The sequence below is a fragment of the Anopheles coustani genome, chromosome 3 (genome assembly GCF_943734705.1).
Source record: "Anopheles coustani chromosome 3, idAnoCousDA_361_x.2, whole genome shotgun sequence".
NCBI classification, from domain to species: Eukaryota; Metazoa; Arthropoda; class Insecta; order Diptera; family Culicidae; genus Anopheles; species Anopheles coustani.
In genome coordinates, this window is record NC_071288.1 from 66976312 (window position 1) to 66994304 (window position 17993).

The following is a 17993-nucleotide window of genomic DNA, read 5'->3' on the forward strand; positions in this document are numbered from 1 at the left end:
GTTCTTCAAAAGCGAAACAAAATTGTTGGAGGAAATGTGTTTCCATCTGTTATCGTTTATTGAAGAAATTTTTTTATTGTTTTAATGATAATAAATTTTGACTCATATTGCTAAATTTTTTGTATCTTTATAGTTTTTCAAATAACCGATTGGTAAACCATTGCAAGGCCTGGAATAAAAGAAAACCCATCGAAGATATGATTTTTCCATCTTTCCTGATTTTTATTCGTCTAGCTGCAAGTTGTATCGAACTTGAGCGCAAAGCTGCTTACAATTTGTAGGAAAATGCCATTAAATTTGAAATGTGCAACGGAATTCCAAACATTTCACAAACGAGCTTCACGGATTTTCAAGCACATTTTATTTTTAATGGTTGTAAACTTGTCCAGTAGTTTACTTTCATTGCGTTTTAGCTACAAACAACAGTTCACGTTGTGTTGTTCTGCTTGCATTGTCGAGTTTTATTTTTCGTACATCCGGTTATCTAGTGGATTTAAACGAATATCTACATTACAGATTATCGTGTCTGTCGATTTTATCTTACACGTGAATCGATCTTGTATCACAGAACACTGTCCGTTTGGACAATTCACCGGTGGCTATCATTACGATGTTCGAGTAATATCTGACTCCAGACTCCACGCTGCAATATCTGACTCCAGTTCAGAAGGTTGCGTGTTCAGATCACGTCCATTGTGGGAGATTTCGCTTCACCGCGTGACTACATTAAGCGTACCATACCAAAAAATGGTGCGGCCCAGGTGGTAAAAACCGATTTTTCTCTCTTTCTATCGCACCATCGAAAGAGAGAAAAAACGGTTTTTACCACCTGGGCCGTACCAGTTTTTTGGTATGGTACGCCTAATGTAGTCACGCGGTCACGGTTCGGAACGATTTCGTCCTCTTGCGATAGTCCTTCTCCTTTGCTGGTTCAAGTGAAAGAAAGCTACTTCATTTAATGGCATTTAGAAGGTGCCTCCTGATTTTGATTCTTATTATGATTGTGAGTTGTAATTGTACTACTCTATACGATCCACCGTACGGAGGCGTGAGAGAAAACCCTGACGCTGTACAAACACGTTGCTTGTTTGTGTCGTGGTTCAATGTCGGAGCTGGTTCATGATGTGTTTTTAAATAAGTTACGTACTCTAGTGAAGCTATTGATAGTGACTGATAGTTTTTCGAAGAACTGATCGGGGATGAATCTACGGTAGAATTTAATCGTTCTGAGAAACCTCTTTCATTGCTTGGCGTAAACTCTCTCACATTCATCATCGGAAGGCATCTTCTAAGTGCCCTGAAATAAAGTAGCACTCTTCCACTTGAAGCAGCAAAGGAGGAACACTACCGCAAGAATCCGAAATTGATCCGAACAGTGCAGTGACATCGCCCACAGTACGTTATCAGGAGAGGTTGCGATAGAATTTTATCACCTTATCCTCATCGGATTTGTACCGCTAGGTTTGCTGCCGAATTTTAGGCCAAAATTTTATCGCCGACTATTCTCCTTATCAGATCGCCCAAAACGAAGCGGCGTGAGTTTCCGGTAGTTGAGGCAGGTGTGGTCACCGAACCTGCCAGTTTGTCACCGACTATCGAACGAATTAACGGCGCCCTGCGCCGGGTCCGGTGCTAGCACCGATTCTTTGCGCCGTTGGGCACAAGGTACTGGGTGCTTTAAGGGCCACGCTACCCTTCACCCTTAACCGTGCACTGTGCGTGTTCCGCGAATCTGATTGATTTTCTTCGCGAGTGTAGAACCGAGCAAGTGTCCTCGCGGAGTTAAGTGTTCAAGTTCTCGTGCAAACCTAATTTGAGATAGAAGAAAGAAAGTTGTGTCAGTATCAGTGTTATACTACCGCCTTTAACTTTAGTCTCACCATCAACGAACGAATTTATTTGACAAAGACAAAAGAAGTGTAATTTTCTCACCAAAAAACACCACTTCGAAAACACCCACCCGTTGGTCACGATGGCAGTTTTAACGGCACAATCCGCAAGCAGCACCACAACCACGCTTACCCAACCGTACGGTACTTCCGGCTGGGGCAAGTTTACGCTGCTGCTGTACAAGAACTTTCTGCTGCACTGGAGAAGCAAGCTGTCCAGCGTGATCGAAGTATGCATCCCTCCACTGTTCATGCTGCTCATGGTGGGATTGCGCAGTTTGACGGAAATCGAATACATTCCCCACGTATCGGTCTACCAGCCGTTGGATATCGCCAACTTTACCGCTATCAGGTGAGACACGGATTAGCGTGCGGTGGAGGAAGATATCAGCCCGAACGTTTTATCGGGTCGAAAATTCAGTTCGCGGTGGGAAAACCGCGGAGTAAAACCCTTATTGGGGAGCTAGGGGGAGAAAAAACACTACCGTCATCTAGCTTAATTAACACACAGGATCGGGATTCTATTGTATTCGGTATCGTGTGGATATTATTTTCGCCCACAACAAATGAGTCACAATGGGAAAATAGACACCGTACAATGTTACGCCATATTAATGGACCCGCAGTTGGTGGTACAATTTTATTTAGTGAATTGTATTAACTAAAAATGTGTAGTATCACTAACCATATGTTTTACCTATTAGTGCAAATTAAAAACCATACTGTGGCTACATTTATTTAAAAATAAAATACTCTGGCATGGTAAAGAATTTGGACTTAAATATTAAAAGCATCATTTCGTTCGTTTCGTTTGGATAAATATTTTAATAGGAAACACTTGTAGCTGAATGTTATGATACTCGTGTTTTATTCGAATTACTTGAATTTACAATGCTAATACCTTATTCATTCCAAGTTCGTCATAAATTGTTGGTGTAAAATAAGCAAATCTAGTAATTTTGAAGTCATATCTCAGACCATGAAAGTTAATTTTTAACATGTAAACAATAATTTAACCACATTTAATAACATTTCATTTCGGTATTAAAAATTTCTTGTCGTAAAGATCTACAATTTTTAGTTTTAAATGCATAATCACATTTTTCATACAATTGTTTTTCATTATTTCCGAAAGCCTTCATCTTAATTTTATGTTTTAAAATTTAAATTATTGGAACGTTGTTTTGTTTGCGCTGCCCTCCTCAAGACTTTGTTTTCCCAACACGATATACAAATTATAAGAACAATTTATTAAAAGCTAAACTTAACGCATTTGATGCATGGTTCTTCTCCAGAATATCAAAGTAAGGCGACGTTACTAATACTACTTAACCTAGCGTGGTCACGTGAGGTACTAACCTACGTATAGCACATAAGAATCATTCGTACTACCAGGGGTTTCCTTCTTTTCGTAGGAGAAACCTGGCTATTCCCTTCCACGACACCATCGCCTTCTCGCCGGATAGTCCGGCACTGCGAGCCCTAATGGGCCCGGTGGGCGAATGGGCCGATCTGAACGTCCAGCCACTGCCGAATGAAACCACGCTGCAGAACTTCCTGCGGGCCAGTAGCGCATTCGCCGGCGTGGAGTTTGACCCACGGCTCAACAATACGAGATCGCTGCCGCAGAAGCTCAACTATCGCCTGCGCTTCCCAGGGGAGCAGCGGGCCCAGTTCACCGTCGGCAACAGCTGGCAGACGGACAGGCGCTGGGGTTCGCGGGCGGACGGTGGGGCACGATTTGCCGAGCACAGCGACGGTGGGCCCTCGCCGGGGTACTTCCGGGAAGGGTTCCTGTCCATACAGCACTTCATCTTCAAATCGTTCGCCGAGCTGAACAAGGTGATTCCGGATCCGGTCCCGGATGTGTACGTACAGCGGTTCCCCTACCCACCGTTCCGGGAGGACAGCTTCCCTTCGAGCTTGACCACCTTCCTGCCGATCTCGGTGATGCTGGCGTTCATCTACCCGTGCATCAGCATCGTGAAGAGCATCCTGTTTGAGAAGGAAAAGCAGATCAAGGAGGCGATGAAAATTATGGGCCTCCAGAATTGGGTCCTTTGGAGCTCGTGGTTCGTGAAGTGTTTCGTGTTCACGCAGATATCGATCCTACTAGTGGTGCTGTTTCTCAAGGTGCCCTGGTACTCGACGCCGAACGTGTCCGTCCTGACGTACTCCGACTGGGGCGTCATCTGGTTGATCTTCTTCGTCTACGGTATCGCGATCATCACGTTTTCCTTCATGCTCAGCACGCTCTTCTCGAAGGCCAACTCGGGTGGCGCGGTGGCCGCGATCATCTGGTTCCTGGCGTTCGCCCCGTACATCATCATGGTGCAGGACTATCGGAATCTGAGCGTGTCGCAGAAGCTCGGCTCATCGCTGCTGCTCAACTCGGCCATCGGGTTCACGATGCGGCTGGTCGGTGCGTACGAGGGTGCGACGACGGGCGTCCAGTGGTCCACCCTCTTCCACGACAGTGACCTGGACGACATCAACATTGGCCAGATGCTGCTGTTGCTGCTCGGCGACGCCGCGATCTACATGCTGATTGCGCTTTACATCGAGCAGGTGTTTCCGGGAGATTTTGGCCTGGCACAACCCTGGTACTTTCTCTTTACGAAGCGTTTCTGGTGCGGCGAACGACCTGCTTCTGGTGGTGAGTAGAAAATTTGTACTTTATCCGCATTTATTTGACCCTTAATAACTTGACCAATTTACTCTTCTGCTGAAAAATTCTAAAAAAATATTGTGAGAATCATAAAAGTTATCGAATAAGTCCCGGATGAGATTTTTATTTAAGTTTTGGGTCCTTAAATAGAATACACCACGTTCGAAAGTCACAAAAGTCTTTCTACACCAATTCAGAATCTGTCAGTCTATTTGCCAACTGGTCAAGTAGGCGTTGATTTGTTCAATGAACTAGATTTCAAAAACTGTGTCACGCTTAATTTAATCAAACTACACACGTAATTTACGATTTTATACGCCGCTGCCACACAGACCGCGTTCCGCAGCGCGTTGTCAAATTTGACAACGCAGAAACTACTCGATTTGCTTGATCCTAGCGCGTTTTGCGTAGCCGCGAAGCCTCTCGCTCTTTCCCAAAGATGTCCCGTTCTACCGAAGGCTCTGATTTGTCTTTGCAAAACAATTCAAATAATCAACGTTAACTATAACGGACAACTAAACGAGTGTTCTAATACTCTCGTTTCAATGATAGGGAAACTGTATTAGGTCGTTATAAATTTACACTTATGTATGCGACGCTATATTTTCCATTCTATGAAGACATTCTATAACGTTTTCTGATTATGGAATTTATTATATTGGTAAGACGTGAGCGAAAGGAAGGGAAGGAGACGTTGTAATCAAACAGGTGACTAGAGCTATTGAAGGAAGACATGGCGCAGACAAAATGGATCATTCTGGGAGAAATGTGTACGGATTGTGGGAATACAGAGAGATGACCTTTCCTGAAGGATATAGGAAGGGACATAGAGAGGAATATGGGACAGGAGTTCCGGAGCGTCAGTGGAGTGCAGGAGAAGTTGGGCGATGAAAGTAGCTTGAGTGTACCGGTGGCGAGTCTGACTCGTGGATAGCCCCAACAATAGACATCGCGACTCGTGAGCCAGAAGGGAGCAGGCATTGTAGCCGAGAAGACACCTTACGGCCAGACGCGTGAAGCGTCTTTGCACTCCCTCTAACCGTCTCAAGGCAATGACACCAGTTGGGGTCCATACCACGGAAGCATACGCAACAACAGCAACAGTAAAGCGCCAGCAAGCAGCGTGGGTCCCGTACCTCCGACGCTAGGGGATAAATAAGCCGCAGAGTACGGTTGGCCTTGAATACCACATCATCAATCTGCACGCAGAAGGACAAGGTGATGTCCAGCCACACCCCAAGGTCCTTGATAGCCGATACCCGCGACAAAGCTGCGCTACCAATACAGTAGTCGTGGTGGGTCACCCCAGCGGATCGTCTGAAGGATATAACAGAACAATTGAATGTGCAAAGCGATTGAGGGATTCTTGAAGGAGTAAGAAGATGGAAGGAGAGGATACGGGAAGGAATAATTTTACATGGTTAGCATACAGCAAGTGCCCGTTATTAGGCACCACACCAAACACCCTCGCTGATCTCCCGCAGGTTGCAAGTGAGGATGTCACGGGGGGTATGAGCAAGGCCCGTAGAGCCAGGGGCCGCCGACTGAGCCTGGCCAACGAAAACGCTTGGAAAGTGCGTGGCGAAAAGTTTACAGAAGCCTTGAGGAGAGAAAGCGGTCTCTGCGTTGAGAGACATGGAATGGGAAATGCGGGAGGAACCGCGCCGGATGCCGGATGTTAAAGTACCACCAAACCAGAAAACACATCGAGAGAGTTAAATTGTTCTAGAAGTATTCCTTCCATCCTTTTCACCATTGTCAACACGGGAAAGTAAAATCAAAATAAGAAACATTTATTATTCACATGAAGTTTTGGAATAATAAACTACTAAAAACATCGCGAATAACGAATACCATCTTAACACGAACAATAAATAATAACATGGTATCCTTTATTGAAAAATTAACTTCGTATCAAAAATTGTAACGTCCCTTTTTTGAAATTGAAGGCATTTCTGGCGTTCAAAAAAGTGCTCGATCCAAATTTTTTGACAACGCGCTGCGTTGTCATTCCCATACAAAACGAAAAACCCACCATTTCTGGGTTGAATACTTGACGCGGTTTAAAAAGCTCTGGAGCGGTAGAGCTTGAGATGCTGCGGCAACCGCGGTGTGTGTGGCGTGCCCGATAAGTATTCGACTGTTTTGAAAACAAATGGTTCTCTGGGAAAGCGTATCAGTTCCAGCGTTGGCTAGGGAAATAATGAAACGAATGAAGTTGTTCACCTTAAAAATATGCCTTCCGCTAACACGTCATACGAGTAAAATGACGTGAATACTTATTAAGTAAAAGTGATCAATTCTAAATATGAAAACAACCGACATTGACTACAGAAATGAGAAATTTGAGGTCAAACTCGCGGATTAACGCTGTACATCCGATTTTGTTTGTTCAAGATAGCACGCACTTCGTTGCGCACGCCATTCCCAATAACATAAATAATGTTTGTTCCAAGGAACCCCCGGCAGCTTTTGAATTGAATCAATTTTTCAAATTTCCAGAACCAGATGGCAAATGTAAACCGAACGATAACATCGAAGCCGAACCGAAGGGACGTCTGCCACGGATCCAAATACGCGACCTGCGAAAGGTGTACTCCAACAAGAAGGTGGCGGTCGAGGGACTGACTTTCAACATGTTCGAGGGGCAGATAACGGCCCTCCTGGGTCACAACGGGGCCGGTAAGACGACCACCATGTCGATGCTGACGGGCATGAAGCGCCCCAGTGCCGGTACGGCCATCATTTGCGGGCACGACATCCGGACTGACATGAAGCGGGTGCGGACATCGCTCGGGTACTGTCCGCAGCACAACATCCTGTTCGATGAGCTGACGGTGCGCGAACATCTGTACTTCTACGGCCGGCTGAAGGGTCTGTCGAAGGTGCAGGTCGTGTTCGAGATCGAGAAGTACATCAAGGCACTCGAACTGGACGATAAGGCGAACGTCCGGTCGTCCAGCCTGTCCGGCGGTATGAAGCGGAAGCTCTGCGTCGGCATCGCACTGTGTGCCGGTTCGCGGGTCGTACTGTGCGACGAGCCAACGTCCGGCATGGATCCGGCGGCCCGGCGTGCCCTGTGGGATTTGCTGATCGCGGAGAAGGCCCGCCGCACGTTGATCCTGTCGACGCACTTCATGGATGAGGCGGACATGCTCGGCGACCGGATCGCCATCATGGCCGACGGGAAGCTGAAGGCGGTCGGGTCGTCGTTTTTCCTGAAGAAAAAGTTCGGCGTCGGCTACCGGTTGATCTGCGTAAAGCAGCCGAACTGCGACGTCGATCGGGTGACGGAAGTACTCCGCAAGCACATTCCTCCCATCCAGGTGGAATCGAACGTTGGGTCGGAACTGTCCTACCTGCTGCAGGAGGAACATTCGGCCGGCTTCCAGACGCTGCTGGAAGACCTGGAGAATCGTGGCGAGGAGCTAAAGATCTGCGACTTTGGCATTTCGCTTACCTCGCTCGAGGAGGTGTTCATGAAGGTGGGCTCGGATTCGACGAGCGCCGAGGCTGAGGAGGCGAGAAGCCTGCACAGTATGCAGTCCTGCAGCACCGGGACGGACGTGGAGTCGAGGGTTTCGATCGAGGACTACCAGCTGGTGGAGGGCTTCAAGCTGTTCCGCTATCAGATATGGGCCCTGTTCCTGAAGAAGATCTACCAAACGTACCGTAACTGGTTTCTGCTGGTGGTGCAGATCCTCATACCGGTGCTGTTCGTGGCCGTCACGATCGCGGTCGTACGCAACTGGGGCGGGTCCGGTGATATGCCGTCGCGTGCGATCGGGTTGCGCTATTTCGACGAGTCCGTCACGCTCGTCCAAAGGGATGAGGCTGAGGACGCAGGACCGATGGAGCAACAGTGAGTTGAATTGCCTGTAACCTCAAACTGAGTGGTGATTGTAAGCAGTATTTTTTCTCCCCCCAACCAAACCTAGGATCTTGAACAGTTACTTCGGCTTGTTCCGCAGCATTCCGGGCGTAGTGCTTGCATTCGTTGGTTGGATGGAGGATGCATTTTTGAGCTTTACCGCAGAAAATCTGATGCTAGTCAATAGGCGGTTCATCGTCGGGGCGACCATCACGCGGGATAACCTGACGGCGTGGTTCAACAACGAAGCGCTCCACTCACCGCCCGTCGCTCTGCTCATGATGCACAATGCACTGCTGGCCACGTTTACTGGCTCATCCAACTTCAGCATTGGGCTCACGAACTATCCCCTACCGTACACCGATGACACACGGGTAAGCGAGTGGTCCCACTAAGGGTCACTAGAAACTAAATAAGTGGCCATTTTCTTCGTCATTGCAGACATATTTTAGAATTTTCTATTCGAAATTCGAGCAGTTCTGAGAACCAAATTGACTAGGCACGCATGTTCTTTACTACTCCTTTACAAATGTCATAACTTCGTCATTGTTAAAGATTTTGGAGGAATCAAAAAGATCACTAAAAGCGATCGGGCAAGATTCCAAAGCAATGTGTTAACACACATTCGTGTTTCTTTTTGTTCTCCCCCTGTCCGCTTCAGCTCCAGTTGATGCGCAGGTTTAACAACTTAGGCTTCCAGCTGGCCTATTACACCGGGTTCGCGATGTCATTCGTGGTGGGCTTCTACGTCATCTTCTACATCCGCGAGCGGGTGACCAAAGCGAAGCTGCTCCAGCTGGTCAGCGGCGTGAGCCGGGTGTCGTACTGGTTGACCGGCTTCATCTGGGACTACCTGACGTACGCCTTCGTGTGCATCTTCATCATCATCACGGTTGCCATCTTCCAGGAGCCTGGTTTCAGCACCGCCGGCGAAGTGTTCCGACTCTACTCGGTGTTCCTGTTCGTGGGCGTACCGGCCCTACCGCTGACGTACCTCGTGACGCTCTACTACAACGTCGCCCCGGCCGCATTCATTCGCATCAGCGTCGCGTACATCGTCACCGGGACGGCACTGTTCATCTTCGTCTACCTGCTCGGGACGGACATGTTCGAGCTGGAGGAACTGTCGGACGTCCTGTCGAACGTGTTTCTCATATTCCCGCACTTTGCGCTCTGCGATGCCATCGTCAACCTGAGCCATATGTCCGTGACGATCGATACGTGTGCGGCGGATCGGCCGCCTGGCGTTACCCCGCTGCCACTGTGCGACGATGGCCTGTACTACTACCAATGGGACCGTCCCGGCATTGGACGACACCTGACCTACTGTCTCGTGATGACGGTCGTCTACTTTTCGCTCCTGTTTCTGCTCGACTTCAAAGTGCTCAAGCTGATCGTGCAAAAAGTGCGCGAATGGCACTACCGGAAGCACTTCAAGCTGGACACCGGCTCCGGTGGCGCCGCTGCGGAGATGGATTCGGATGTGCGCAAGGAGAAGGAGCGAATCACGACCATGTCGGTGGAGGAACGGGGCCGTACGAATCTGGTGGCGCACGAGATGACGAAGTATTACAATCGATTCTTGGCCGTTAATCAACTGAGTGTCGGTATTAATAGGTAAGCATGATTATTTTATTTTTCGAAATCACCTTAAGTGATCATAGAAAATTTATTTTCTCTCGAGAATACCTGAATCGTATTCTAATAACCATTTTCCATCAAACATTAAATACGACTAAGGCTAACATTCATAATTAATGTTTCAAATGTGGAAATTACTTCAAAGATGCCTCAAAGAGAAATGTACAATGCATGCAAAGCTGGACCAACTTGTTCAGGTATTCAAAGTATTTAGAACATCCTTGATATAATGCTTGTACAGTACGTCCCTGTAAAAGAAAAGAAATATATTAAATCCACTAGAAAAACATTCACTTATATTTATGTTTACCATATTTTTCCTCAGCTCGGAATGCTTCGGATTGCTCGGTGCGAACGGAGCGGGCAAAACGACCACTTTCAAGATGCTCTCCGGCGACGAAACCATCTCGTTCGGGGACGCCTGGATCAAGGGGCACAGTCTGAAGAGCGAGCTGAAGCAGGTCCACCAGCACATCGGCTACTGTCCGCAGTTCGATGCGCTGATCGAAGATCTGACCGGGCGGGAAACGCTGAAGCTGTTCGCGCTGCTGCGCGGCGTCCCCCGGGCGAACATTCCGCTGGTCGGAGCGCACCTGGCTCGGGAGTTCGGCTTCGAGAAGCACCTGGACAAGCAGGTGAAGGCGTTCAGTGGGGGCAATAAGCGGAAGCTCAGCACGGCCCTCGCGATGCTCGGCAACCCGTCGGTGGTGTACCTGGACGAACCGACGTCCGGGATGGATCCGGGCGCGAAGCGTAACCTGTGGAACGGGGTTTGCCGGGTGCGGGACAGTGGTAAAACGATCGTACTTACCTCGCACAGCATGGAGGAGTGCGAGGCACTGTGCACCCGGCTGGCCATCATGGTGAACGGGGAGTTCAAGTGCATCGGCTCGACGCAGCACCTGAAGAACAAGTTTTCGCAGGGTTTCGTCTTGACGATCAAGGCGAAGCGGGTGGAGGGTGGTGCCAAAGCGAAGGAGGCCAGCCCGAACGATGGGCTCGATCTGCAGAACATAAAGGATCACATCGTCATCCAGTTTCCCGATTCTCACCTCAAGTAAGTACGATGTAGTTGCGGGGCTAGTTGGTCGCATGTCCATCTGCTAATCCGTCCTTCCGTCTCCTTAGGGAAGAGTATCAAGACCTGCTGACGTACTATATCCGCTCAAACAGCATGAAATGGTCGCAGATCTTCGGTGTGATGGAGCGGGCCAAGCAGACGCTCAACATCGAGGACTACTCAATCGGTCAGACCAGCCTGGAGCAGGTGTTCCTTGCCTTTACAAAGTACCAAAGAGAGTAGCGGATCACCACGAAACAACCTTACAAATACTGTAAGGTCAAATACAAACCCCACACTTCACATAGATCGAATTAAACCATCCAATACCTACCCGATCAGTAGGCGTTAAGTACTTCATAGCATATTTCACATGTCATCAGTGTTGAATCACCGTGTTTTCTTCTACTTTTTTTTCAAACAAATAAAACCATACGATTTAGTTAAGTTTACTATCGTTTTCTTCTTTGTTTGTTTCTGCTTGGTTTTAAAATCTAGCTCGCTGTAGGATAGAATAAGTGGATACTTTATGTCATGTCTACGATGCGATGCTACACCCTCATTGAGAAGATACTAGGCCTACTGTGACCACCTTCCCCCGTACTCTTCGGGGTTGACTAAACTACATTACACACGCACACACGCACACACAAACACTCACTTGGCATCCGGTGAAGGGTGGTTCAGAAGAAAATTTTCTTTTCATAATCGGTTCCTTTACGGGGTATCGCCGTTTGCGTTTTTCTTTTGTCGATAAATATTGGGCCTCTTCTTCTAGTGTGGCTATCTGGCCCGTTGCCCTTTCCTGCTAGTGTTATCTCGGTTTTGTTTTGTGTGTTTTACTAAAAGCAGATCCTAACAGAAGTGGTGCCACCAACGGGTTCGGTTAAATTTACTAACGCTACTTTTAACATCCATATACACAAATCACTACGAATACGCGAGCCAGGAGGGAGGCAGGTTGATCGGTTTTTCTATCCGATTTTCCGCTCCTCTGCTGCTGCGCTTTGCGGATACCATTTTGTTTTTTCTTGTTTTGTGTTTTTTGACAACATCGATAAAAGGTGTGCTCGAGTATAATCTTACGAAACATAGTGATTAGAATAACGATGTGATATACATGGGGGGGGGATCCAGTGGTAGGAATCCTTTTGGAAGAAATAAAGCAGATATATTTACAATACGTTTGCTTCGACATCAATACTGTGAGACACGGGAAACTTTTCTTCTTCTTTTTCTTTGCAAAGGAAGATTTGCCTATTTCTAAGTTTTTTTCGTGTCCATGTTTCCAGTTTTCTTTTTTAACAAACAATCGATCAGCGTGACGACAACTTCGAAATACGATCGCCATCGATTCGTCCAATGGAAGAGGCGAAGGAGGTCAATTTGTGATGTAAAGAAAGCGAAAATTGCGGCAATGTGCATCCTCCAAATTAAAACAAAATTAGTATACCAAAAACACGGATTTTAGTGTAATGAGAACTGAATTGTTTGAAGGATTGCATTTGACAGTAATACATTAAGAGTGAACAAGTAACGAGAAAGTAAGACTGGACAAGTTTGTGCGTAGTGTTCTATTAAATAACACAAATTAAACCGGCAAATATGCAAACTTCCGAAATGGATAATTTTAAAAAGTTGAAAAAATATGTGTTAAGGTGCAAATGGTAATGAATTATATTTTTGGTTGTCAGGAAGACCTTATATTTACGTTTTTAATGATCAAAATGTAGGGAGTTTTTCTCAACTGATATTAAAAGGATGCACATTGCCACACTCTCCCCTAGATTGTTGCATAACGCGGACCAGGACACAAGGGGGTTCGAAAATCGATCGTTCGGAGACGATCACACAAACTCGGACACCTCGTGATGAAGTTGGAAACAATCCGTGGTGCATACTAAGTATCGACTGCTAGTGTCTTCCAGCGATCTTCCATTTCATTGTTTTCTATATGTTAAAATTTTTGTGGCTTTTTCGTTACATTTATATATTTGGCACATTCATCCGACACAAAAATGTTTTTTCACTACTATATATTACTAACAGAACGAATCTATAAACCGATCAGTACGGGGAGGGGGGATGGGGTAGATGTTTACTATCAATATAGTAGTTTGGCGAAGGAGTGATCGATAGTCAGTGTCCAACCGGTTCAAATGTAGCATTGTTTTGCAAAGTGCAACTAAGTAACGACAGACCGAATTTGTTTCGAGAACAACTAATATCCTTGCTGCTGAAAGCTAAAGCTTATCCTGTGTGTGGACAAATGTGTGTTTTCCCCCTCACCGACGTGTAAGTAACTTCCTTCCGGGGCATCATGCCGGTGTCCCTGTTTTAAATGTTTATAATCCCACTGGTGAGTTGATGTGACTGCGAGTAAAAAATATCGAGTTTGTGCGTTGTAGACTTTATCATCATATCGTATCTGTATATGTAGATATAAAGTTGTGTCTAAATACATAATTTCTAAGGCTAAAAAACTCTACGGCGTAGATGCTCATAATACAGTATACAGTGCTATACCGAAGCTATATGTACAATTTTTGTCGGGGACAGAACAAGATCGGGAAGGTACTAGAAAGAGGTTGCAGTTGCATAACGTAGGGGGGGTGTCTTAACTATCGAAACCTCACCACAAGCTGGGGGGTGGAGAAAAATGTGCACTCGTCTGTGTGTATGCGTGCGGCGACCCTCCGAATCGAAGGCCACCCCCTCCTACTACTTGAACCTTTAAGTATAAATTGGTTGAATATTATTTTGTGCAATACTTTCCTATGTCCACTAATATAACATCCCTCTTCTCTTGGGATTGCAACGATTGGTACGTGCGTAACGTTGGACATCAAACAAATGCATACACATATACAGACACCTAACAATCACCTGATCTTGTCCTTCGAAACGGCTTTCTTTTAAAATTGGCCCGCGGGTGGAAAAACCGAATGCGAATTTCGTTTGGCTCAGAGGAACGCACACATAAAAGACGAAACTAACATCGTAAGGTGCGAGAATGCGTGCACAAATTCAGTGTTTTTACATTTACGACGCCTGTAGAAAGGTTGGTATTTTTCAGAGATGCAAAAATACTTCTTTCGAGCGTCGCGTTTATACACACACGCACACGAGGGAACTCGGAACTAAGGAATGCTTCGTAAAGCAAAGCATGTGTTTGGGGGGTGGCGTGAAAGGTGCAATGTTCTTACGACAGATAAGAAAGCAACTTTGAAACACAATATCACAGATTGGCTGGTTCCTAATGGTAGTTGATAAAAAAGCGTGGGGAAGTAAAGATTATGGGGAAGAGGTTTAAAAAGTTGCTTACTAAAAAACTTGCGTACAGACTAACAGGGAGGAAGTAGTAACGGAGAGAACTTAAAAACAAACTCTATTGTACAAAAGATCGCCGCGCTTCGCTCGTGTGTGCGTTCGCTCGTGAGCTCCTCGGTTCCTTGGCCCCGGCGGTTCGGAAAGATCAGACGATGCGGGCCGAAGAGTCAGTGTGTTAACGCTAGGAGTAATTAAAACAGATAAACTTACAACACAACACTGCGCGTTGGGCGTTGGAAGGAAGCAAGGACCCGCGTCGTAAAGCGACCTGACACTTGGCAAATACTCCCTCCCTCTACGGATAAGGGAGTTGGTTAAGTAGTAGCTTCGGGTTTTCGACTGTCCCTCCAATGTCCTCGACAACTTCCGAGACTGGCTATGCTATCATCCGGCTGTACAGACCAAAACCGAACCCCTCTGGGTCACCACCAGGCGACACTGAAACGAACTAAGAAGGACCTCCTGCGCTCTAGCTTCCGACCCGGGATAGGTTCGTTTTTTTCTCGATTTCGCTGGTAGACACGGACACTATGTAATACTTAAAGCTGGACTGCGTGTAGCCTGCTGTTGGACTTTGGTTAAGGTTAGATGCGTCCTCCCCTAGCGCTCGTTGTGACGCTCGGGCCGTTTCAGCAGACAGCAACCGGAACCGGGAACCCCTAGGTTTGTTGTTGTCTCACTGCTTCGCTCTGCCAAGGCGTCGTCACGGCACGTCAGGGTGGCATCAGATTGGGGCCGGATCGGGTGTCCGCTCGCTTATCTCTTCTGATGGTGGTGGAGCTGTCGTGCGTTCATCACCTTGTACACCTCCTGGGCGGATACTTCTTTGTAGAAATTTTCGCTCGGACTCTTGGAGTTGCCTCTCGCGGATGCAACCGGGTGGGAGGAGGCTGCTCGTGATGTCCCAGAACCGGTCGTTGCTGCTGCTGCTGCCGCGGGCAAGCTGTTTCCGGATTGGAAACCGGTCGACGAACGCCACCGATTGTTGTTGTTGGTCGTTCCCGTGCCGGCAGACAGGTCGTTCTCGTTGGCCGTGGCGGATCCGTCGTGCGTCTGGGATGCGTCACGTACCAGCGGCATGCGGGACCAGAAGCGCAGCAGCATCGGTTTGTTACCGGTTTGATCGACCTCCCAGCCGGACGGTAGCCACCAGAAGGCGGGTCGCTGCGTCGTACTGTCGGGCGATTTCTTCGGGAAGATATCCGGTAAGCGATTCGGTGTTAGACGGTTTGTGGCCGAACCGGGGAACCGTACACCTCCTCCTCCTCCTAAGACGTTTGGTGATGCGTTTGACGTGCGCTGATAGTTGTTGTTACTCGCGGCACCCGTAAGCTGTTCTTCGTCGCGGGAAGGGAATCGTATCCGCGAACCATCACCACCGTGACCCGTGCCGGCCAGTTGCTGTTCCTGCTGCTGCTGTTGGCGTCGCTTCTCGGCGACGATCTCGTTGATCTTGCGCAGCTGCTCGAGATAGTTGTTGCTGGCGGGAGTGGTCACAAGCGGACGTACTTGTAGAACATCGCGGTCCCGCGTTGAAACCGATGGCTCCGTGGAAGGGGTTTGCACCACATTCGTGACATTGATGGTTGGTGGTCGTTCGTACGGCACCGTGGTTGTTTCCGGAGTCGCCCGTGTTGTACGATCCTGCTGGATGATGTGACTGGCCGGCACTAAGTGCGGCGCAGGTGCCAGCGATTCTCCCCCACGGTTTCCATACTCGAGCCAACTATTCCGCAACGGTGTCACGATCTGAACCACCGGGGACTTCGTTGGAGCGACCGTGTTTGGACGCTCCGTCGTGGAAGACTCCTTTTGGAAGTTCGCTAAAGTCGGCTGCTCATCGGACGGTTGTGTTTCGGCTGTGGGAAGCGTGTCGAGGTCCATCATCATCTCGGACACATCCGTCGTCGAGGTGTCGGGAAGAGTACTGCTTCCGATCGTGCTACGGTTGTTATCCATTAGCAGCATTTCGTCCACCAGTTCTAGTTTCAAATCATCCAGCTCATCGTCCTGTTCGGTCGCGGAGGTGGTGATGGTAGTTGTAGTTGTTACGCCACCGGTTGTCCCCGCATTGACGATATCCGTTGGGTATGTTTCATCCTGCCGCTCCGTAACGGTTGTACTCTCACCCTGTACGGTGGTTGTTGTCATCTGGGCTGGCGTACTACTGCTCAACGAACTACTGGCCACAGCAGCATCAGTATCAACTGTCGCACCATTGCGATCAGTTGTCGTACCGGAGTAACCATCCAGCTCAACACTGGTGGCAGTAGACTCCGTCGTGCTGCTTCCGGTCGTGGTTGTTGGACGCTCCGTTGTGGTTGTGGACGAAACAAAAATGCTCTGAACCACCGTGCGATTGTTTCCGTCCAGCTCGATCTGACCGGCCAGCGTTCCGTTGGGGAGGGTTTCGAACGCAAGAAAGGATATGTCAGTGTGACTTTCGGCAACGGTTTGATCCGCGTTGGAGCTGGAGCTGGAACTGGTACTGGAGGTGGTGGTGGTGGTGCTTGTTGTGGTATCTTTCCCGTTGCCATTGGCAACGGTGGTCGCAGGAAAGGGCTTATCTGGACCATTGCCGGTCACCGATACGGTCGTAATCTTCCCGTTGTCTTGCTCCACGGTCGCTACGTCCACCATGGCGCTGTCGTAGAAGCTCGGACCGGGAATGTCCTGGTAGGTGAGCTTTGGACCGCCTTGCGGTGGTTGTGGTGGTTCCGGTGCCAAATCGATACTGAGTGGCAGATTCACCTGGAACGGCCCAGTCGAATCGTAGTCACCGTAGTCGTAATCGTCCTCCCCTGCCCCACCAGGGCTGCCGGTGTCACCGTTCTGCGAGAACAAACTCTGCAGCTTCGTCACGAGAATGTCCGCCGGGTTGATGCTCACGACCTGGATGCACTTGCCGTTGTAGTCGACCTTATAGTCGGGCGGGCAGGCCGAGGTGTTGTAGCTGTTCAGGTACGGCGTGATGAATATCGACTTGGGGGTGATTTTTTTCGACTTCCCCCCGAGTGGCTGTGGTGGTGCCCCTCGGCTGTCCTCCGACAGCCACGCCGCCTCCCACGTCAAATGGTCCGGATTGTTGTCCAGTGGCTTCGAGGTGATGGGTAGACCGCTGCAGGCCGTCGTTGCGAGTAGCAAACACCAGCAACACAACAGCACCGTCCGGGTCGTAACCGTTTGTTTGCGCACCGCCATCGTCGTTCCGGGCATCGTCCGACTCGTCACTCTGCTCGATGTCGTCGCTGTTAGTACTGTTGACTTGCGTTTCCCAGCGGAACCGTGGCCGTTAGTGCATGATGGTTCAATCGGGCAATCTGCGGAATAAAGGGGGAAACAAAAAAGAAAACGAGAAAACCATATAGTACAGAATCGTCGGAATGGAAATGGCCTCCGGATGTAAGGATTTATTTGGAATGCACTTTTTTATATCACTCCCGTCTCTCGAACCACAACTCGGCGATGGCCATTTTATCGGTTCAGGGGACTATTGGGTTCTATTCTAGCGTAAAAACGGCATGCTGTGCGGAT

General features: G+C 48.3%; 2 protein-coding genes across 2 annotated transcripts in view; one reads left to right on the forward strand and one right to left on the reverse strand.

Moving 5' to 3' along the window:
• Positions 1-1972: 1972 nt before the first annotated feature.
• LOC131272842 (phospholipid-transporting ATPase ABCA1-like) lies at positions 1973-11372 on the forward strand. The gene is made up of 7 exons (XM_058274708.1): positions 1973-2241; positions 3305-4545; positions 7060-8419; positions 8496-8802; positions 9090-10045; positions 10395-11126; positions 11198-11372. The coding sequence occupies exons 1-7, from the start codon at positions 1973-1975 to the stop codon at positions 11370-11372; spliced, it is 5040 nt and encodes a 1679-aa protein (XP_058130691.1).
• Positions 11373-13217: 1845 nt separating this feature from the next.
• LOC131260807 (uncharacterized) overlaps positions 13218-17993 on the reverse strand; it is a 65212-nt gene continuing 60436 nt past the window's right edge. The window contains exon 4 of the mRNA XM_058262634.1: positions 13218-17779. Within this exon, the coding sequence (XP_058118617.1) occupies positions 15216-17779 (2564 nt within the window). The 3' untranslated portion in view covers positions 13218-15215. The remainder of the gene's footprint in view (positions 17780-17993) is intronic.

Bases quoted from the DNA above. Each gene is read 5' to 3' on its own strand.
- LOC131272842 (XM_058274708.1), top strand. From the start codon at position 1,973: ATGGCAGTTTTAACGGCACAATCCGCAAGCAGCACCACAACCACGCTT. The intron at 4,546-7,059 runs GTGAGTAGAAAA...TCAAATTTCCAG, and splicing joins CGAACGACCTGCTTCTGGTG to AACCAGATGGCAAATGTAAA. The intron at 11,127-11,197 runs GTAAGTACGATG...CCGTCTCCTTAG, and splicing joins TTTCCCGATTCTCACCTCAA to GGAAGAGTATCAAGACCTGC.